Source organism: Arvicanthis niloticus, chromosome 6, assembly GCF_011762505.2.
Source record: "Arvicanthis niloticus isolate mArvNil1 chromosome 6, mArvNil1.pat.X, whole genome shotgun sequence".
Lineage (NCBI taxonomy): Eukaryota > Metazoa > Chordata > Mammalia > Rodentia > Muridae > Arvicanthis > Arvicanthis niloticus.
Genome location: NC_047663.1, coordinates 104893982 through 104917397, shown reverse-complemented (window position 1 = coordinate 104917397; position 23416 = coordinate 104893982). Strand labels below are relative to the sequence as shown.

Below are 23416 nucleotides of genomic sequence, written 5' to 3'. Positions count from 1 at the left end.
TTGGGTATATGCCCAGGAGTGATATAGCTGGGGCCTCAAGTAATACTATGTCCAGTTTTCTGAGAAATGGACAGACTGATTTCCAGAGTGGTTGTACCAGCTTGCAATCTCACCAACAATGAGGGAGTGTTCCACTTTCTCCTCATCTTCGAGTTTTCTCAGTTGAGAATTCTTTGTTTAGCTCTGTATCCCATTTTTAATCAGGTTATTTGATTGTCTAGACTCTAATTTCTTCAGTTCTTTGTATACCTTGGATATTAGCCCTCTATGAGATGTAGGATTAGTAAAGATCTTTTCCCAAGCTGTTGGTTGCCACTTTGTCCTATTGATGGTCTTCTTTGCTTTACAGAAGCTTTGCAGTTTTATGAGGTCCCATTTGTCAATTCTTGATCTTAGAGCATAAGACATTGGTGTTGTGTTTAGGAATTTTCCCCCATGCCCATGTGTTCAAGGCATTTTCCCATTTTCTCTTCTATTAGTTTCAGTGTGTCTGGTTTTACATGGATGTCCTTTATACACTTGGACTTGAGCTTTGCACAAGGAGATAAGTATAGATCAATTTGCATTCTTCTACATTCTGACCTCCAGCTGAACCAGCACCATTTGTTGATAATGCTGTCTTTTCCCCACTGGATGGTTGTGGGGAGCTGACAGAAGGTGGCTATCACCCTTGCAGCCATCTTGAGCCATATACCCTGACAAGAGATTTGATTACAATAGCCTACAACAGCTGAGCACACTCTGATAGCATCTTGTTTTAAATACCCAGGATCTTCCCTTGGATGTGTGAGACTTAAAGCTGTGATTTAGAGCCGAGACTTAAGGGTGTGACTTAGAGATCAGATTTAGAGATAAGACCTAAGGGTGTGACTTAAGGGCATGGCTTAGAAATGAGACATATAAAAGGTGAGAGGCAGACAGAAGAGTTCAGTACAACTATGAGTAGGAATTAGGCATTGAGGAAGAAGACACTTGGACTAGAGAACTCAGAAGAAATTATTATTAAATATTAGGCACTTGAGACTCAAGACAGGCAACTAGGTATTAGGCACTTGGCACTTGGGGGAAGAACTTGGAATTAGACATCAGACACTTGGACTAGAGAACTCGGAAGAAGAATTATTAGATATTAGGCACTTAGCACTTGGAAGAAGTAACTTGGAACTTGGAGACACTAGGGACTAGGAACTAGGGACTAGGAACTCAAGACTTGGAACTTGGAGAGAAGAGAGACTGTAGAATAAATGGGATTGAATCACACTCTGTCTGGTCTCCATTCTTGGAGTCTGTCCTCACTCTCTTTCTTGCTGAACCCCGACACGAAGACTGGATCAGCTTGGGGCAGTGCAGGCTCTAACAGTTTAGTGCCCAAGGCTTTTGGCAGTGCGGGTTCCAACATTTATAGAGCAGTCCTCAACATTTTGGCCCCCAAACGTGGGGCAGCTCAGGCCACAACATTTTGGCCCCCAACGTGGGGCAGAGTGGTCTGCAACATTTTGGTGCCCAACATGGGGCAGCAAGTACAAGAGACCCAGTTAGAGACGTTATTGGAAGAAGGATCTGCTGAAAATTCAGAAGTGAAAAGAAGGTGATTTCTTCGGGAATCTGCTGCGTCGAGAAAGGTAAGTCATGTTAATGAACATGGGACAAGAAATAAGTCAGCCTGCACTCAACTCTCTGTTTTTATTTTGTTTGCTGCTCACGTGTATTAATTGTTTGCTTTTGTTTCATTGTTTGAATGCTGTCTTTCATGTTCAAAGTGAAAAGAAATGTATTTATCCGAAATTAGAATCTAAAATACAACCAAAGGTTGGTGATGATTTGTCAGAGCCAGATTGTGCTGACCTAGAGGAAGAGGCAGCCGAACATTATGACCCTGCATAGTCCTCTTCCCAAAGTCCCCCTCCCTATGTGCCTCCACCTGCAAATGCTCCCACCATGGAGGTGGTGGTTATAGATCCCAGAAAGGAGTTACAGAAAAAATATCTGTTCTTAAACAACAAATAGAGTTAGAAAAAGAGTATCAGGACTTAATTAATCAGCTACAAAAATTAAAGACCAGGAAGATGTCTCAAGAGGTAAACTGCGAAAATCCCCTGGCTCCTTGCATTCCTCAGCCAGGAGTCCAAAGGCAGTCCTTATCACCTAGCTTAAGATTAGCCACAGATCATCCAGAGAAGGGAGACTCTGAGGCTTTACCTGTATCAGAGACCAGAGACAATCAAGGGGTTTCTTGGAGACATCACACAGGGTTTAATTTTCAATGATTAAGGAATTAAAAATGCAGTATCACAATACGATGCCACTGTTCCCTTTACTCTTGCAATTTTAGAGTTTGTTGCAGAAGAGTGGCTGACTCCTAGTGATTGGAATACGTTAGTGAGAGCAGTTCTTAGTGGCGGTGACTATCTTATTTGGAAATCAGACAGGAGCTCAAGCAATGGCTGTTGAGTATCCAAAGATAGGAAAGGGAGGCTGGGGTCCTTTGTTTTGGCCTAAGGCAGGCATGGTTTCTGTAAGTTTTCCCAGCTTTCCCTTTTGAAAAAAATTTTTAAAAGGGGGACCTGTGGGGAGCCGGCAGAAGGCAGCTATCATCTTTGCAGACATCTTGAGCCATATACCCCAACAAGAGACTTGTTTTCAACAGCCTACAACAGCTGAGTACACTCTGATAACATCTTCTTTTATATACCCAGGATTTTCCCTTGGGTGTGTGTCATTTAAAAGTGTGACTTAAAGGTGTGACTTAAGAAGTGAGATTTATAAAAGGCAGACAGAAGAGGGGGCTGGAAATTTGGAACTTGGAGCTACTAGGGACTAGGAACTTGGGACTAGAAACTGGAAACTTGGAACTTGGAGCCACTAGGGACTAGGAACTTGGGACTAGAAACTGGAAACTTGGAACTTGGAGGCACTAGGGACTAGGAACTAGGGACTAGGAACTCGAGACTTGGAACTTGGACTAGGAACAAGAAACTTGGAAAGAGAGAAGAAAAGAGACTTGAGAATAAACGGGACTGAATCACACTCTGTCTGGTCTCCATTCTTCACGTCTGCTCTCACTCTCTCTCTTGCTGAACCCTGACCCGCAGACCGGAGCAGCAGTATGAGCAGGGACAATTTAGCCCCCAAAGTTTGGGGCAGTGCAGGCTCTAACAATTTTGGCCCCCAAGCTTTTGGCAGTGCAGGTTTCAACACTTGTCAGAGCAGTCCCCGACAGTGGCTGTGCAAAATAACAGGAGATGTAGCTATATTGTAGAGTGGCTGACTGGCATGCATGAACGCCTGAGTTCTAAAACAGAAACAAGGCAGCAGGACTAGAAGTCCCATGTCATGCTCAGCTACATAAAGAGTTCAATGAAAACTTGGGATACATTGACATCCTGTCTCAAAGAAAAGGGGGGGGGCAATGAGGTAGCTCAGAATAAAAAATGCTGTCCTAGAGCAATAACCTGAGTACAAACCCCCAGAATCCATTTGACAGTTGGAACAATAGCATGCACATCTGTACACCCATAGCTCCTTGCCAAAGTGGACAGCAGAAGCAAGAAGGGCCCCCAAAAGAAAAGGCCAGCTAGCCTGACTTACACAGCACAGAAACCAGAGACATTGTCTCTACTAAGGTAGAAAGTGAGTCCTCCCACTTGAAGGCACCTTCAAATGCAGGCACTGAAGACATATACTAGGGGTGGCGGGGGGAAAGGTGAGGGGTGAAAGGTGGAGGTGGAGGGATGCACTCTGACTTTTTTAACTTACAAATTTACTGGACCATAACCCACAAAAACCAAGGATCATCTGTACTTTATAATGAGAGTAGGAGTTTTTAAAAATGTATTAACCATATACAACCTTTACTGAATATGAGTTTAAGAGAAACACAAGGCATGATGGACAGACAAGGCACAGCCACTTTAATGCATACTCTCCCTTTGTTCTACCACTTCCTTCAGCATGAAAATTGGGGAGCTGGTTGGATCCTGAGCATGCCTATGAGCCTCAATGCTCCCCAAAGCAACATCAACTCAGTCCCCATGCCTCACTCATGTGAGGTGTTTCATATGTAGGTGTTCAACCTCCTGCCATCCGTCCTGTGGGTGTTAAAAGTAAGACAGGTGGGACCCTGGATCCACAGAGAAATTAACAGGTCTCTAAGTGCTTCTGTGGGTTAAGACAATGTGCTCAATTTAAGCAAATTCAGTATGGTGAGTAAAAATACAACACAACCCACAGGTAGCATGTTACTGCATACTGGAGTTTCCCCCTTCTGTACACCATGATGAGAAACATGATTTAAAAGCAACTCAGAAGCTTAAGGACCATTTATTACAGTTTGAAAGAAAAATGAGATAGGGAAGCTAAAACTAAGCACCTTGGTGAGAGGAGAAACAACTGTGCCCTCTTGATTTTACATCCAAAACAGCAATGGATCAGTGCAAGCATGCTTAGGACTTTGGATGGCATTCAGAGAACATAGAGAAAGGGTCCCATGCCTCCCAGCCTGGAGCGGGTTGAATTAGGACACAGGGTAGGACTCTGGTGTGGCTTTAAACACTGATGGTCTTGGGATATTCTAGCTCTCTAACTATATTGGATGCTGATAACTTCTAAAACGTCCTAAAATCTTCCTTGTACATTCTGAGGGTTAAAGGCCACTGGCTTGGGTGATGAACACCTGTAGCCTAATAGTGGAGGATTAAGTAAAGTAGCCTTTGATCTATCACTGCAGGAATTGTGCACCTCTAACTTTCAGCTTGCTAGTTCAAGTCGCAGGAAGAAAAAGAACACTTTGAACAGTGATTTGAGCATTTATTTCTAAGTTGTAAAAGTTTCCATGAAAACTCTCCAAGAAAAAGGGGGAAAGCATAATGATCATGACAATCCTAAGTGGGACAGGGAAATTCTAAAAAGAGGGGAATAAAGGGAATAATGCTAAGCAAGACCTGGACAAGGAGAATGAGTGTGTGTGTGTGTGTGTGTGTGTGTGTGTGTGTGAGAGAGAGAGAGAGAGAGAGAGAGAGAGAGAGAGAGAGAGCTCTTCTCCTTGTCCTCAGCACTTATTCATCTTTCAGAATACATGATCATATGGTAAAAATTTCATCACAAGTTTATACATAAATTCAAATCATAAATCGAATAAGAAGTTTACAACAGTGAAAGTTTACATGCATATCCATTAGAAGTAATCATCTGGCTAAACACTCAGCACATGTCATAGCTCCACAGGTACATGGAGGGTCAAAAACATAACTAAAGGTTATTAGTGAAGTTTTGCATAGATAAACAATATTGTATCTTCTGTCCTAGCACCCATAACAAATCATTAGTTCTCCTTTTATGACCTTAGGTTAATGGTTTTACAACCTCTTAGAATGTGCTCTGAGTAGTAGAATGACTGGATACTATCTAGAAGCAATTAACTGGTGACACCTGGAAGATTGGCAGAGTTCTCATTGCAGTTTTGACTATCATAAAGAATCTAATAGCAATCTCACTATAAAATAACTTAATAAATACTGATATAATTTTGGGAATTCTTATAGGATCATTAAAAAATTAAGAAGTCATCTATTTGTGGATACAGCATCACTAAAAGACAGTACATCACTGTTCTACAGAGAGCTGCTCAAAACGGTGGGCTAATACCTAGTGATTGTGATACATGTTTAATAACAGGAAGGCATATCAAGCAGAATCTTTCCTAAAATAATTTTCTCATGGGCCTTGCCTATAGGAGAAAATCTGTTGTGGATTATCCTAATTCTAGGAGACGATCTCAGGAAGATCACCTGAGCTAGTTATTAGCTTGTCCTATGATGGCTCCTGACAATGACTTCAGGCTTTGGGCAGCTTAGAATGTTATGTCTTTGCCCAGGGCCAGAGGTAGAACTCAGGTTCTATTCCTGTCCACAAAGAGACCACTTTCCCATAATGATCTTCTGAGTGACTCTGCTCTCTCCACCCACTTTCATATGGTATCTTAAATTTTGATTTGAGGGGGCCATTATGCTTCTTTTTCTTAAAATTAGAGTTAACAGAGAAAGGGGCAATGAAGTTTAAAGCTGGTCCCCCATGAGGATAGAAGGTAACAAGAAAAAGACAGTGCCATATTTACTGGCTCTATGGGGGAATTTCTTTGTCTTTCTTTCAGGGTTCTGGTGGTTATCAGCAAACTTTGGCTTATCAACACATCACTTATCCATATCTCTATCATTCAATGATATTCTGCCTCTATAGACTTTATTCTAAGATTAGTGTGCAGTCTTTATGATAAATTTGATTGTAATAGAGTGATTTGACAACCACTATAATCTACCCCATCAAGAGGAGCAGCACAGGGACATGCCCCAGTCCAACAAGATACTTGGCAGGCAGAAGAGCATCTTCTGTCTTCAAGCTCACGTTCAGTCTGTTACCTGGGATCCTCCGGAAGGCGGCTGTCTTGCCTATATCCCTGAGGAATGGAATCCACACCAAGACTCCTGAGCCATTTGGTGTGGATCTTTGGATCTTTCCAGGCCTCTAGAGTTTCTGCATGGATCCCTCCCAGCAGCTCCTTGAGTCTGTTCATGAATGATCCCCAACACCGTGACCTCATAATCCACAGGACTCAGCACCTTTAGCTGGCCTCTGGCTTCCTGTCGTTTCTGCTATGCCTCCCTTTGGGGCACCACTCTTCTCTTCCTGCGTGGCACACAGCAGCAGCAGCAGAGTTGTAATAAACTTTCCCCAATCCTCCTTGTCCACTTCTTCCAGCTCCTGTATGCACCTCGGATTGAGTTCACACTCAGATTGCGCTGTGTCCCTGTGGAGACACTGTCCTCATAAAAAGTGATCATCCTTTTCTGTGGGCAGTGGGGCAGCATTACAGGTTCAGTGGCAGTTCTTCTTAGCCTCTGCCTCGCTTGCTCTTTGTTCTCAGAAGGGTCAGTTTTTGAAGATAATGAAAGAAAGACTCGAATGGCTGGTGGATTAGTCATCCTCTTTTGGTAACAAGGGAAGGTGGTAGGATCTGTGAGAGTGGGGAAAGGTGTTACTCCTGGTTTCACTGGCTCAGGCTGGCTGGTGTAGTCATCCTGCTGGCGTGCCTGGCATTGTAGTAGGCTGTAAGTTGCCATAGGTTCATTATACAGCTTATCAGTGAAAGATTTCTGGACCTCACGTGGGTCGAACCCCATATCTGCCATGACCGTCATGATTTCAGGGTCCAGGTGGCTAGGGTCCATCTTATCAGAGTGACTTGATGAACTTGGCTCTTCTTTCTTAAGCCACGGGTGTTCCATGATGTCCTTCAGTGCTGGTCTTTCTAGAGGGTTTACGGTTAGAAGTAACCGGATAATCCCTCGTAGCTCTTTTGAGAGGTGGCGGGGAATAACATACCGTCCTAGTAAAACTTGCCTTTCAAGTTCTTTATAGGTAGCACCTTGAAATGGCAGGGCTCCGGTCACCATAAAATACAGAATGACGCCTAAGTTCCATGTGTCAACTTTGGTGCCATCGTACGGTTGTTCCAGGAAGAATTCCGGTGCAGAAAATTGTAAGGCACCACAAAACCTAGACAGCTTCTTTCCAGGCTTGATGAAGGCACCCAGCCCAAAGTCTACAATTTTGACGTTGCCTGTAGAATCAACCATAATATTGTCTGGCTTGAGATCTCGGTGAACTACACAGATGTCGTGGCAGTAGCACATGGCATGAACGATTTGCCTGAATATTTTCCGGGCTAGGCCCTCAGGCAGGAAGCCAGATTGCTTAATCCAGTTAAGTAGCTCATGTCCATCAGCCAGTTCCAGGATCAGAAAGACATTCTTCTCGGTTTCAATGATTTGGTGCAGAGAAACGATGTTGGGATGGTTCATCCTCTTCATTATCTCCACTTCCGTACTAATTAGGTAGTAGTGTATTTTCTCCTTTAGCAGGACTTTTATCGCCACGGCTGTGCCCGTGAGCCGGTGGTTGGCCAGTTTCACTTGGGCGTAGCTTCCCTCGCCTATGGTCCTTAAAATGTCGTACTGGGCCCCGAGGGGCTCAGATGCAGGGGTGGGCTCTGCTGTCAACTCATCCTTTAGACTACACATTACTGGTAGCAAGGCTACCCAGACAAACAGATAAACAAACTAGGTAGGTAGGTAGGTAGGTAGGTAGGTAGGTTGGTAGAGGACAGGTAGGTATGGGTAGGTAGGTAGATGATAGGTAGGTAGATGATAGGTAGATATAAAAAATTAATAGGTAAAATGAAAATAAATTTAAAAAAATCAAAACAAAACAAAATCCACCCTCTCTCTAAAATACGCACACCAAGCAAAAGCCAAAAAACCCAAACACCCAGCTAAACACACACAAACACATACACATACAAAAGTACACACACACACACACACACACACACACACACACTCATACAAGTTCACTATAAATCAGTCAAATTACACAGAACACTGTGTAATTGATCAGACGCCTCTCCAAACACCAACAGAAAGCCATCCTTGTTCATCCTCCCATATATCTGCTGGTTCAGACACCCTCACAATGGTCCTCCTGATGAAGTCATACAGGACACAGACCAGTTACCATGGATACAGCTCATACTAAGGGAAAGTAGTCCAGAGTCTTAGGTGTGTCTTAGGTGTGCTTTGGAAACTGACATTTGAGCTTTTAAAATGAAAGTTTCAATATCCTTCTGGTTTCTGGTTTGAAAGTCTAGAATGCCTTCTGTTTTCAAGACCTCTTGCCCCCTCCATTCACTATTACACAGGTTTTTTTTCAATTATGGCTAGTTGGTTGCAAACCATTGTAACCACTTAATAATATAATATTGTTTATAATATGTAATAAAATTACCTGTGAAGCTATTTGTAAGATACCTTTATAGATTTTTAAATACATGTAATAACATATCATGACTCCTTCACACTCAGTGAAGTAATTTGACATGATTTCAATTGCCTGTGTACTATCAACATGGCAATAGCTACCTTGATCATCACCACAAGTTGCTGGGTGATCCTAGTGAGCATAGCATCTGAAGCCCTAGAGTACAGTATCAGAGAGCCAGAGAAGCATGATATCTTGATAGTCAATACCCAGGCTCCTCTTTAACTGACCTTTGACCATGTTGAGAAGGGTGTGTTCTCCCCCTGGGATACAAGGCTCTGTCTTGAAGCTGTTCTCTGTGTTGCTTCTGCCTGTGAATCCTTACTGAATCTCTCTCTGCAGCCCTAGATCTGCCTGTTTGGTCTCATGGCTGCCTCTGCCATTGGTAGCTGGATTTTATATAATGGATCAGAGCTGTTATTTTGGGTTTTGTCTGTTCTTTGTTACAGTGATTTTATTTAGTCCCTAAACCATCATACAGTTCGAAAGTTCTTATTGTGAAAAACCACATTTTATGTTTCTATTCCATTAAGTTTTCAAGTTTTTCTCAAGATATATTCTTGGTAGAGTGTGTTCCTGTCCTGCTCACTCTCCTTCCTTTTCCTTTTCTCTCTCTACTGCCCTTAGTCCCTCTTGTTCACATAAACAATGCCATTTCACTTGTACCTGCTTCATACCTAGACAGTTTATGTGACTATATACAATTTAGGGAAAACAGATGAGAAAAAATGTGCTAGGTTTGTGTGAGACTGAATTAACTTTGTTTAATATGACTATCTTCAGTTTCATCCATTTACCCGCAATGATACAACATGCTCTTCTTCATGGCTGAGCCTTTTTCTGTCATGTGTGCAGAACACATTTTTTTAATCTACTCTTCCGTTGTTGGACATCTGGGAAGAATCCACACCTCAGCTATTGAGAGTATTGCTGTAATAATACAGCAATCTCTGCGATATGTGGACTCTGTAGTCTTTGAGGTAAATACCTGGAAGACAGCTGGGTCAGATGGGAGCACTCTTGTTTTCTGAGACACCTCCACACTGGTTTATAGAGAGTTGGATAAGTACTACCTTCCCTTTTGTCTACAGCCTCAAGAGCATTTGATGTTATTTGTTTTCTTATAGCTACCATTCTGACTGGGGTAAGGTATAATCTCAGTGTGGTTCTCACTTGCATTTTTGGCAAATAAAGTTGTAAATGCGTGCTGGCTGTCTATTCAAATGTTCTCTTTTGTGAACTGTCTGTCATTGCATAAGCCCATTTGTTGACAATTCTCTCCTCTTAGTGCTTGGATATAGAAGTGGTCAAGATTTTCCCTCTTTCTATAAGAGGTCTCTTCATGCTGTTAACTGGTTTTTTTTTTGTTTGTTTGTTTGGTTTTTTTTGTTTTTGTTTTTTTGTTTTGTTTTTTGCTGTGCAGAAGCAAAGTTCCCTCTTCTAAGGATAGTCATTGATTTCTACCCATTCTGATACAGTATGACTGCATCTTGGCTTAGTCATATTTGCAGAGACCTTATTTAGAAACAAGAAAGCAGGTAAAAGTTTCAAGAATAAATGAATTTAGAGTCCACATTATGTCACACAACAGACACACACATTTTATACTGCTCTGAGAGTCTTTCTTTCTTTTTATTTGTTAGAAAATTTTCTTACAATGGCAGTATTAATAAGGGTAAAGTCATCAGGAAGTGGAAGATACAAGATGAAGTTGTTTGTGATGCTTAAAATCTTAACAACTTGACTGTTTTCAACAGCCTACAACAGCTGAGCACACTCTGATAAACATCTTGTTTTAGATACCCAGGATTTTCCTTTGAGAGAAGAGACTTAAAGGTGAGACTTAAGGGTGTGACTTAAGGTCGTGACTTAAGAAGTGAGACTTAAGAGTGAGATAAAAAGCGAGACAGAGGAGGAGATAGGTGAAGAGAGAAGAAGAGAGAGAAGAGAGAAGAAAAGAACCAGAAGGGAGAGAGAGACGGGGAATAAAGGGACTGAATCACACTCTGTCTGGCCTCCATTCTTCGCATCTCTTCCCCTTTGTCCCCACTCTCTCTCTCTTGCTGGACCCTGACCCGCAGACTGAAACAACAGTATGAGCTGGGACACTTGGTCGCCAAGCTTGGGGTAGTGTGGGCTCCAACATTTAGCAGTTCGGTCCCTGGCACTTTTCTGTATCAAGTGAGATAACATTATAATTTTAATAATTAATAAAACAAATTTTGTAATGAAATTTTTGAGTTTGGAGGGTAAAGCCTATATGATTATAAATACTTTGATACAGTTAGATTTGGAGAGCTATTGGTTCATTTGTTTTCAGTTTTTAGAATTTTTGCATTAACCATAGGTAATATGGTACTACACTGACTGCTAACATGATTATCATTCTGTTCTAGAAGGTATGTAGGGGGAACTGGGAGGAGCAGAGCGAGAGGAAACTACAGTCTAGATATAATGTATGAGAAAAGAATAAAAAACAGAACAAAACAACTAACTCTTCCTTTGGGGTCTCATGCTCAGTCCAATGGTTGGCTGCAAGCATCTGCATCTGTACTGGTCAGGCTCTGGCAAAGCTATATCAGGCTCCTGTCAGCAAGTACTTCTTGGCATCAGCAATAGTGTCTGGGTTTGGTATCTGCATATGGGATGGATCCTCAGGTGGGGCAGTTTCTGGATGGTCTTTCCTTTAGTCTCTGTTCCACTCTTTGTCCCCGTATTTCCTTTAGACAGGAGCAAATCTGGGTTAAAATTTTGGAGATGGGTGGGTGGTCCCATCCCTCAACCAGGGTCCTTGCCTAACATCTGGATATAGTCTCTAAAGGTTCTCCCTCCCCTTTGTTGGGTATTTCAGCTAATGTTATCCCCGTTGGGTCCTGGAAGCCTTCTCTGCAATCCTGGCATCTGGGACTTTCTGGTGGCTACTTCTAGTTCCCCATCCCCCACTGCACACACCTCTGTTCAATTTCCTGACCCTTTGTCTATCACCCCCTCTCCTCCCATACCTGATCCTGCCCTCTTTTCCCCTCCCTCTCCTCTCTTCCTCCCAAGTTCCTCCTACCCTCTACCTTTCTTGAGTATTTTTTCCCCTTTCTAAGAAGGACTGAAGCACTCACACTTTGGTCTTCCTTGTTCATGAGCTTCATGTGGTCTGTGAGTTGTATCTTGGGTATCGTGAACTTTTGGGCTAATATCCACTTATCAGTGAGTACATACCATGTGTGTTCTTTTGTGATTGGGTTACCTCACTTAGGATGATATTTTCTAGTTCCATCCATTTGCATAAGAATTTCTCGAATTCATTGGTTTTAATAGCTGAGTAATACTCCATTGTGTAAATGCGCCACATTTTCTGTATCCATTCCTCTATTGAAGGACATCTGGGTTCTTTCCAGTTTCTGGCTATTATGAATAAGGCTGATATGAACATAGTGGGGCATATGTCCTTGTTATATGTTGGATCATCTTTTGGGTATATGTCAAAGAGTGAGTGGTATAGCTGGGTCCTCAGGTAATGCTATGTCCAATTTTCTGAGGAACCGCCAGACTGATTTCCATAGTGGTTGTACCAGCTTGCAATCCCACCAACAATGGAGGAGTTTTCTTCTTTCTCCACATTCTCTATAGCATCTGCTGTCATCTGAGTTTTTAATTTTAGCCATTCTGACTGGTGTGAGGTGGAATCTCAGGGTTTTGATTTGCATTTCCCTGATGACTAAGGTTGCTGAACATTTCTTTAGGGCTTCTTGGCCATTTGAGTTTCCTCAGTTGAGAATTCTTTGTTTAGATCTGTGCCCCGTTTTAATAGGGTTATTCGGTTGTCTGCAGTCTAATTTCTTGAGTTCTTTGTACATATTGGATATTAGCCTTCTATCCGATATAGGATTGGTAAAGATCTTTTCCCAATCTGTTGGTTGTCCTATTGACAGTGTACTTTGCATTACAGAAGCTTTGCAATTTTATGATGTCCTATTTGTCAATTCTTAATCTTAGAGCATAAGCCATTGGTGTTCTGTTCAGGAACTTGTCCCCTGTGCCTAGGTATTTGAAGGTCTTCCCCACCTGCTCTCCTATTAGTTTCAGTGTATCTGGTTTTATGTGAAGGTCCTTTATCCACTTGGACTTGAGTTTTGTATAAGGAGATAGGAATGGATTGATTTGCATTCTTCTACATGCTGACCTCCAGTTGAACCAGCACCATTTGTTGAAAATACTATTTTTCCACTGGACGGTTTTAGCTTTTTTTGTCAACGATCCAGTGACCATAGTCGTGTGGGTTAATTTCTGGGTCTTCAATTTTATTCCATTGATATTCCTGCCTGTTGAGTTAATTTTATATCCAGTCACTTTGCTGAAGTTATTAGGTATAGAAGTTCTCTGTTGGAATTTTTGGGGTCACTGAAGTATGCTATCATATCATCTGTAAATAGTGACATTTTGACTTCTTTCGTTTCTGTTTGTATCCCTTTGACCTCCTTTTGTTGTCTAATTGCTCTGGCTAGAACTTCAAGTACTATATTGAATAGATAGGGTGAGAGTGGGTAACATTGTCTAGTCCTTGATTTCAGTAGGATTGCTTCAAGTTTCTCAACATTTAGTTTGATGTTGGCTACTGGTTTGCTGTATATTGCTTTTATTATGTTTAGGTACAGGCTTTGAATTACTGATCTCTCCAATACTTTTAACATTAAACAGTGTTGAATTTTGTCAAATATTTTTCAACATCTACTGGTATGACCATATGGTTTTTGTCTTTGAGTTTGTTTATATAGTGTATTACATTGATGGATTTCCATATATTGAACCATCCTTGCATACTTAGGATAAAGCCTACTTGATCGAGGTGAATGATTGTTTTTATGTGTTCTTGGGTTCAGTTTGCAAGAATTTTATTGAGTATTTTTGCATCAATATTTATAAGGGAAATTGGTCTGACTTTCTCTTTCTTTGTTGGGTCTTCGTGTATTTTAGGTATCACAGTAATTGTAGTTTCATAGAATGAATTAGGTAATGTTTCTTCTGTTTTTATTTTGTGAAACTGTTTGAAGAATATTGGTATTAGGTATTCTTTGAGGGCCTGATAGAATTCTGCACTAAAATAATCTGGTTCTGGGCTATTTTTGGTTGGGAGATTTTTAATGACTACTTCTATTTCTTTAGGGGTTATGGGATTGTCTTGATGGTTTATCTGATCCTGATTTAACTTTGGTACCTGGTATCTGTCTAGAAAATTGTTTATTTCATCCAGATTTTTCAATTTTGTTGAGTATAGGCTTTTGTAGTAGGATCTGATGATTTTTTAATTTCCTCAGTTTCTTATGTTATGTCTCACTTTTCATTTCTGATTTTGTTAATTTGGATACTGTCTCTGTGCCCTCTGGTTAGTCTGGGTAAAGGTTTATCTATCTTGCTGATTTTCTCAAAGAACCAGCTCCTGGTTTTGTTGATTCTTTGTATAGTTTCTTTGTTTTGTTTTGTTTTGTTGTTGTTTCTACTTGGTTGATTTCAAACCTGAGTTTGGTTATTTCCTGCTGTCTACTTGTCATGGTTTTATTTGCTTCTTTTTGTTCTAGAGATTTCAAATGTGCTGTCAAGTTGCTAGTGTATACTCTCTTTAGTTTCTTTTTGGAGGCACTCAGTGCTATGAATTTTATCTCTTAACACTGCTTTCATTGTGTCTCATCATTTTGGTTTTGTTGTGCCTTTATTTTCATTAAATTCTAAAGTCTTAAATTTCTTTATTTCTATCCTGACCAAATTATCATTGATTAGAGAATGGTTCAGCTTCAACTTTGGTCTTTCTGTTGTTTTTGTTATTATTGAAGACCAGCCTTAGCCTATTGTGATCTGAGAGGATGCATGAGATTATTTCAATCTTCTTATGTCTGTTGAGGCCTGTTTTGTGACTGATTATAATTTTGGTCAATTTTGGAGAAGGTACCATGAGGTGCTGAGAAGAAGGTATATTCTTTGTTTTAGGATGAAATGTTCTATAGATATTTGTTAAATCCATTTAATTCATACCTTCTGTTAGTTTCACTGTGTCTCTGTTTACTTTCTGTTTCCATGATCTGTCCATTGATGAGAATGGGGAGTTGAAGTCTCCCAAAATTATTGTGTGAGGTGCAATGTGTGCTTTGATCTTTTTTAAAGTTTTGTTTACATATGTGAGTGCCCTTGCATTTGGAGCATAGATGTTCAGAATTGAGAGTTCAACTTGGTAGATTTTTCCTTTGAGAAGTAGAAGTGTCCTTCTTTCTTTCTTTATTTTTTGATAACCTTTGGTCGAAAGTTGATTTTGATATTTGAATGGCTACTCCAGCTTTTTTCTTGGGACCATTTGTTTGGAAAATTGTTTTCCAGCCTTTTACTCTGAGGTAGTGTGTATCTATGTTACCGAAATGTGTGTCCTGTATGCAGCAAAATCCTGGGTCCTGTTTACATATCCAGTCTGTTAGTCTATGTCTTTTTATTGGGGAATTGAGTCCATTGGTGTTAAGAGACCAATGATTGTTGTTTCCTGTTTTATTGTTGTTGTTGTTAGAGGTGGAATTATGTTTGTGTAGCTATCTTCTTTTGGGGTTGTTGAAAGAAGAAACCTTTTATGCTTTTTAGGGTGTGGTTTCCCTCCTTGTGTTGGAGTTTTCTATCTATTGTCTTCGTAGGGCTGGATTGCTGGAAAGATACTGTTTAAATTTGGGGTTGTTATGGAATAGCTTGGTTTCTCCATCTATGGTAATTGAGAGTTTTGCTGGGTATAGTAGCCTGGCCTGGCATTTTTATTCTCTTAGGGTCTGTATAACCCAGTATCTTCTGGCTTTTAGAGTCTCTGTTGAGAAGTCAGGTGTAATTCTGATAGGTCTGCCTTTATATGTTACTTCACTGTTTTCCCTTACTGTTTTAAATATTCTTTCTTTGTTTTGTGCATTTGGTGTTTGCATTATTATGTGATGGGAGAAATTTCTTTTCTGGTCTACTCTATTTGGAGTTTTGTAGGCTTCTTGTATGTTTATGGGCATCTCTTTCTTTAGGATAGGGAAGTTTTCTTCTATATTTTTGTTGAAGATATTTACTGGCCCTTTGAATTGGGAGTCGTCACTCTCTTCTACACCTATTATCCTTAGGTTTGGTCTTGTCATTGTGTCCTGGATTTCCTGGATGTTTTGGATTCAGAGCTTTTTGCATTTTAAGTTTTCTTTGTTGTGTCAATGTTTTCTATGTTATCTTCTACACCAGAGATTTTCTGTTCTCTGTCTTGTATTCTGTTGGTGATGCTTACATCAGTGACTCCTGATCTCTTTCCTAGGTTTTCTATCTCCAGGGTTTTCTCCCTTTGTGATTTCTTTATTGTTTCCTTTTTTGTTTTTAAATCTTGGATGCTTTTGCTATATTGTTTCACCTGTTTGGTGTGTTTTTCTGTATTTTTTAAAGGGAGTTATTTATGTCCTTCTTAACATCCTCTATCATCATCATGAAATGTGATTGTAAATCAGAATCTTGCTTTTCTGGTGTGTTGGAGTAGCTAGGGCTTACTTTTGTGGGAGAACTGGGTTCTAATGATGCCAAGTAGCCTCAGCTTCTGTTGCATATGTTCTCGTGCTTGCTTTTCACCTTGTGGTTTTCTCTGGTGTTAGCTGGTCTTGCTGTCTCTGACTGCAGCTTGTCCCTCCTGTGAGCCTGTGATATTAGGTGTGTCAGCACTTCTGCGAGACCAGCTCTCTTCAGGTGGGATTTAGGAACGAAGATCTGTGGCACAGGGTAAGCTCCTGGTCACAGATGGAAACCAGAAGGCCTTTTTAATTTTTTAAATAATTATTTTAACATTCTATGGGCTCTTTGCAATGATTCTCTGGCCTTGGAGATGACAAAGAATGCCTGTAGTATGATGAACATTCCATTATTTATGAAAGTTATTAAGCTTTTTACTACTATAGGCTGGTCCATTGTCAAGTTTTATAGAAGCAGTCCCTTGATAAAAGAAGAACATACTGCAGAAGCATTCTGTGAGCATTGAGGACAAGGACATTTAGAATACATATCCATGAAAATGTTCAGGTGTGGCATATGAGGTGTAAGAGCAAAGTTAATGACATCCATCAGCAGCTTTACCCCTGGGATTATGACTATATAGCTATGACAATGTAAGGGAGCCCAGAAAAGACATCTCTGAAGAAATTGTCTCACTTGTCTAGGCAGGATGTAATGTTGCACATGAAGTCAATAGCATTAGTGTACAAGTATTGATATTCTTATTCTGAAAAGAGTAAAAACAAGGCGGGTTAATGCATTAGTTTGCTTGTTTCCTTCTGCAATAAAATAGGGAAGGTTAGAGTATGTGTAGCGAACAAGGAATGTGTGCTGTGTTACAACAGTTCCTGTAGCAATGGGAGCATAACAGCATGTGAAAATGAAATGAAAGTCACTTCTACCACTGGAAATTCTCCTACAACATAAACAGAATATGAAACTACGTTTATGGATTTGTGAATTAACTATAATAGAATAATTGAACCAGTCATTTCCACCCATTGGGCTGAGAAAACAGAAGTATTAATAGATTGGTGAATATCTGGATCATTAATCTCTCCCATACCTTTAGATGAACCGCAATAAAATAGGTATCTGACCATGGAATCAAGAAGCTTGAACAATTTTTGTAATCACAAATTCAGTTCCTATGAGAAAATCCCATAGCTTACCAGTCGGATAATGATTTCTTATTTTTCCATAGTAATCTGCAAATGAAATGTAGAAATCCACAGAGATCTGTGACACTATTAAACGCTGACTGTTAGTTAAGGCTAATGTAATGCAGCAAGGTTCAAACCCAGGTAATTGTTGACATTGGGTTCTCCCGGATTCATTAATTGAGCAAGAAGAGCAAGGCAAGCAGTTAGTATCTCATGGCCCTTAGGATGTAATAAAATCCATTACAAAGGTTACCTTCTTGTGCTATAATATCTGTAGGAGACAATTTAGTGGGGAAATAAGTAAGTTTAAAGACAGTAAAGGAGCCACATGATCCCAGACGCCTTGTTAGTCTGGACTCATGCAGCCACAGTTCTTCCTTTGCCTCTCAAGCTAATATGCAAGGACTGCCCAACACTGCCTCTCCTAGAAGAAGGTATTACTTTAGTAGGACTTAGCCAATTAATATCTCCTAATAATTTCTAAAAGTTGTCGGGCGTTTTTAAATTGTCATGTGCAATGCACTTTAGTGTATGTGTGGTTTTACAGTTGTTCTCTAACTAGTACAATGTCTGATCTTTGTACTTTTCGGGTACAATAATAAGCTCATTTGTATGTAGCATATCCTGAGTCATGTCATCTTTGGATTGTAGCTCTTCCTCTTTGTAGGTGGCTAATAGGATATCATCCTACCTAGTATTGAAATGTAACAGGGGAGTTTGGCATACCTGGAGGTAATACAATCCTGGATATTGGAGGTGAAGTTCCTTATGACTGAGCAAGGGAACAGAAAAGGTGAAATCCATTATTATCAGGCTGAACATGTATAGTATGAAAGCAATCCCTAAATCCAAAACTACTATAGGCCAGCCTTTAGGAATAGCTGTTAGTTTAGGTAAACCGGGCTGTAAAGCTCCTATTCTCCACATGGTGGCATTAACATTCCATAAGTCAACCAACAATCTCCATTTACAAAAACAGGAGAAATCCAGGGAGAAAAAGAGGATTAGATGTTCCCCAACTGTTCTCTGACTGCTCAGTGCAGAGCCTGTAAATTTTCTTAAGAAAGAGGTCATTGGGGTGTCTAGACAGGCTCACTAGATTTCCATGTAATTTTTGGTTTTTTTGTTTTGTTTTTTTTTGTTTTGTTTTTTTGTTTGTTTGTTTGTTTGTTTGTTTGTTTGTTTTTCGAGACAGGGTTTCTCTGTGTAGTCCTGGCTGTCCTGGAACTCACTCTGTAGACCAGGCTGGCCTCGAACTCAGAAATCCGCCTGCCTCTGCCTCCCAAGTGCTGGGATTAAAGGCGTGCGCCACCACCGCCCGGCTCCATGTAATTTTTATAGGTGGGAATTTTTCTCACTGGCCCCTATGAAAAACTCAATCCATGTTTATGATTTTGTCCTTGTGGGACTACAGGTTCCAGAATCCCTTGCAACTCTTTTCCTATCCTTTCCTTTTTGGATATTTCGTTCTTTTCATTAGCCATCAAGCCTGTGAAGAATAGGCAGCATTGGAGGTGGGAATATAAATGTCTACATTAGTCTGTTGTAGAAGGTGTCTTCCTTAAAGATTAATTGGAACATGAGTAACATGTGGCTGTAGGACTGCCATTCTGTCTTCTGAGCCTATGCCTTGCAACTTTGTAGCAGTTTGTTAACTCATGTTCCCAACCCTAGTAGGGTTTATTTCACCTCTGTAACAGGCCATTGGGTAGGCTTTCTTTCTTTCTTTCTTTCTTTCTTTCTTTCTTTCTTTCTTTCTTTCTTTCTTTCTTTCTTTCTTTCTTTCTTGTTTTTTGTTTGTTTGTTTGTTTTGTTTTTTTGTTTTTGTTTTTTGAGACAGGGTTTCTCTGTGTAGCTCTGGCTGTCCTGGAACTCACTCTGTAGACCAGGCTAGCCTCGAACTCAGAAATCCGCCTGCCTCTGCCTCCCAAGTGCTGGGATTAAAGGCGTGCACTACCACTGCCCAGCCGTTGGGCACTCTTTCTGTTTGTACTCTTGAGGATTAAGAAGTAAAGCTCTCATAAATTCAAGGTGTATACAATCACAAGGAAAAACCATGTATTCCCCCCTTAAAGGCATACAAAGGATTATTTAAACATTTAATTGAATAACAACAGCAAGCAATAATGAGCAGTCAGAAGTCAATTCACTCCTATTCGCTATCACTGGGAAAACAGAAAACACATTCCACAAACAACAATTCTGTGCTTTGAAGAAACTGAATTTATGAGACTCTTGGTTTTTTGGAGTGTCTCACAAGGACCCAGAACTCTCCTCACATGACTCCATTCCTGGACCATGTTCTGACATACCATCCTGATAAAGATTCTGGGGAAAAATAGAATTAAACCATCTGCTATGATCTGAATGTGAAATGTCCCCTACAGGTTCATACACTGAGGCTTGCTTAGTAGTTGATGGTCTTTGGTGAAATTACTGGACCCTAATGGTTCTGATCTAGACAATGATTTAATCCCTTATTAGACTTACAATATGATGCGTTGTTTGAATATGGTGGAAAGTATCAGGTAGGGTCTATATACAGGAAATAAGTCACTAAAAACCATACCTTGTTCTGGCCACTTCTCTTTCTCCACTTCCTGCCCATCAGATAAGTAATCTATGTGGTATGCCCTGCTGCTATGACATTTAGTTTTATCAGATCCCCGGATCAACAATGAAATTTAATGTAATTGCTAAATTAAAGTTTTATTCCTGGGCTGGAGAGATGGCTCAGCGGTTAAGAGCACAGACTGCTCTTCCAGAGGTCCTGAGTTCAATTCCCAGCAACCACATGGTGGCTCACAACCATCTGTAATGGGATCTAATGCCCTCTTCTGGTGTGTCTGAAGACAACTACAGTGTACTCATATAAATAAAATAAATCTTTAAAAAAAGTTTTATTCCTTTAAATTATGTCAGGATTCTGTTACATTTAGAGCAAGTTAACCAACATTCCAGTTGGCCTAACAATCCCACTTCTTGAAATATTTCCAAAGGAAAGAATCAAAGAAACAGCTTTCATTTTCATTGCAAAGAATGTCAGAATAGCCATGGTTTGTAGTGGATATGTTGATTGTGGTAATCATTATATACAATATACAGATGTCAAATCATCACATCCGAGCTCTTAGACATATATGGTTTCATTTATTTTCAAATTTAAAAATAACTAACATAAAATGTGAAATGCTTTAAATATATAAATTGCAACTTGAATTGGTAATGTACTGAATATTAGTCACTTTTTGTTACTGTAATAAAACATCATGACCAAAAGCAGCTTACTGGGCGGTGGTAGCGCACGCCTTTAATCCCAGCACTTGGGAGGCAGAGGCAGGTGGATTTCTGAGTTCGAGGCCAGCCTGGTCTACAGAGTAAGTTCCAGGACAGCCAGAGCTACACAAAAGCAGCTTACAGAAGGAAGAGTTTACTTTACATTTTAGTTCTAGGGGGGAGTCCACAATAGCAGTGCAGGCACGGCAGCAGGCGCCGGAACCTGGGTCACATCTTCCTCTGAAAACATGAAGCAAACTAGAAGTTGGATGAGGCTATGAGCTCTCCAAGTCTGTTGCCAGGAATGCACTTCTTCCAGCAAGGCTGCATCACCTACTCAAACATTACCACTAACAGGGAATCAAATGCAAACACCACTAATAGGGAATCAAGTGTTCAAATTCATCAGCCTATGGGAGACATTTATCATTCAAACTATAACAAACTATAACTTTTTAAAATTAGTTTCATCTGTTTTTTGTTAATTTTTGTAAATGTGACTACTAACATTTTTATTTTTAATATTATTTATTTTATTCAATTATTTGTATTGACTTATGCTCTAAAGTTTCATTTATTTTTAATTGTGTGTGCGTGTTTGTGTGTTGTGGGGTTTGTCACATGAGTTCAGGGGTTTGTGGAAGTGAGAGGCAGGAGATCACCTTGGAGCTGACGTTACAGACAGTAATTAAGCTCAAGTCTTCTGCAAGAGTAGTATGTGCTCAATTTTAAATTACACTTATGTATTGTAGCTGCTGGGGTAGTTGAGGCAGAAGGAAGCTTGAGACTAGCCTGGGCTACATAGTAAAGGCCACCCTGAGATACATAACTAGACTTTATCTGAAAACATTTAAACTACATATATAACTCATATATGCAACTCACATAGTATTTTGATGGAACATTCATTTGAGAAGTTTAGCAGTTGTCCCAGAAAGGCCAATAAAGGAGTCTGCTAGCTTAGCTATGTAACAAGTGCCAGAAAGTGCACGTCAGGGCAAAACAGAACATTATACTCTGGGTATCTTTGATGCACATTCATTTTGCAGAAGCTAATTACCAAGTAATGTGTGCAGACATCCTCATCTAGTGCCTGGCTTCCCTCCGCCCCTTAACCAACTTCATGTATTCCTGCTGCTGACTAGTCATGCTGAAAGACCCCCCCCCCCCCACAAGGGGACCCTCACCCAAGTCCGGACCTGCATGCCCCAAGGACACACGAGAGACCTTCTTGATGCAATTGCAGAGGAGGTTTAATGACGAGGGCCCTTGGGCCGGAGCATATCTCACGCAGGAGATAGAGGTTCCGACCCAGAACCCAGGAAACTTGGGATATTTATGGGTAGGGGCTGGGGAGAGCGGGAAAATTTGGCGCGCTTACATATGATTGGATATTTCAAACATCAGCAACTTGCAGAAGTGGCTACGTGTGAGCTGGCAGGATGACTAGTTATTTTGACCGTGAAACCTTGGACTTCTCAGAAAGGGGGAGAGAAAAGTAAACACCAGATGGCCCATTACTCACTTGGGCTTGTCTGGGCATGTCTTAGCATGCCTTTTCATTTGGGTCACCCTGTCCCTGGAGGGACTTAATATTTTATTATGACTATATTTAACAAATTGTTGGTGGTCTTTGCTGACCATGAATTTTTGTTATTGTTACAATACTGCTTTCAAATTTTGTTCTCACAATGCTTTGTTTGACTCAAGCTCAGTCTGAGTATCCAACTCATTTATACCTGACCCTCCTCTTCAGGAAAGACAACAGCTCTCAATACTAAATGATCTAAAGCCCTTCAAGAACCCACTTACCTATTGTCTGAAAAATAAATGTCCACCCCTTAGTATGGCCAAGGCCCTGACAATAGACAGAGCACACACTCAAGAGGTGCATGGGAGGGACTGCAGAGTTGAGAATATTTGTAATAATGGCAGCGGGATATAATAATGAAGCACTGGTGGCTACAGACAGTGGAAATCCACCATCCTCTACAGAGGAGAAGGAGCCGGGGACTGACCTGTAACTGGTTGTGCTGACTAGCTTTGTGTTAACATGACACAAACTGGAGTCGTCTGAGAGGAAGAAACTTCAATTGGGAGAATGCCACCATAAGATTGGGCTGTAGGCAGGTAAGCCTAGAGGGCATTTTCTTAATTAGTGGTTGATGTTGGAGGGCTGAACCCATTGAAGATGGTGCCATCCCTGGACAGGTGGTCCTGGGTTCTCAAAAAAAAAAAAAAAAAAAAAAAAAAAAAAAAAAAAACAGTAAGCAACAGTCCTCCATGATCTCTGCATCAGCTACTGTTTCCTGGTTCCCTCCGGGTTTGAATTCCTACCTAAGCTTCCCCAGGTGGATTGTGATACAGGGTATATAAGCCAAACAAACCCTTTCCTCCGAGAGTTTCTTTTGGTCATGATATTTCATCAAAACAATAGTAACCCTAGATAGGACACTGGTTTACTACATGACCTCGTTTCTTGAGGTTCAGAAGAACAGAGCTGTGGCTATCTGTAGCAGAATACACCCTTTGCCAACTTGCAAAAAAAAAAAAAAAAAAAATGGAACTACACTTGAACTCCT

At 40.5% G+C, this 23416-nt stretch overlaps 1 protein-coding gene across 1 annotated transcript; it reads right to left on the bottom strand.

The window, feature by feature from the left end:
• Positions 1-6647: 6647 nt before the first annotated feature.
• Positions 6648-8075, bottom strand: LOC117710395 (sperm motility kinase Z-like). Its single transcript, XM_034505102.1, has one exon. It carries the CDS (start codon positions 8073-8075, stop codon positions 6648-6650), a length of 1428 nt encoding a protein of 475 aa, XP_034360993.1.
• Positions 8076-23416: the final 15341 nt, after the last annotated feature.

Excerpts from the sequence above, each read along its gene's own strand:
- LOC117710395 (XM_034505102.1), bottom strand. The coding sequence starts at position 8,075 with ATGTGTAGTCTAAAGGATGAGTTGACAGCAGAGCCCACCCCTGCATCT.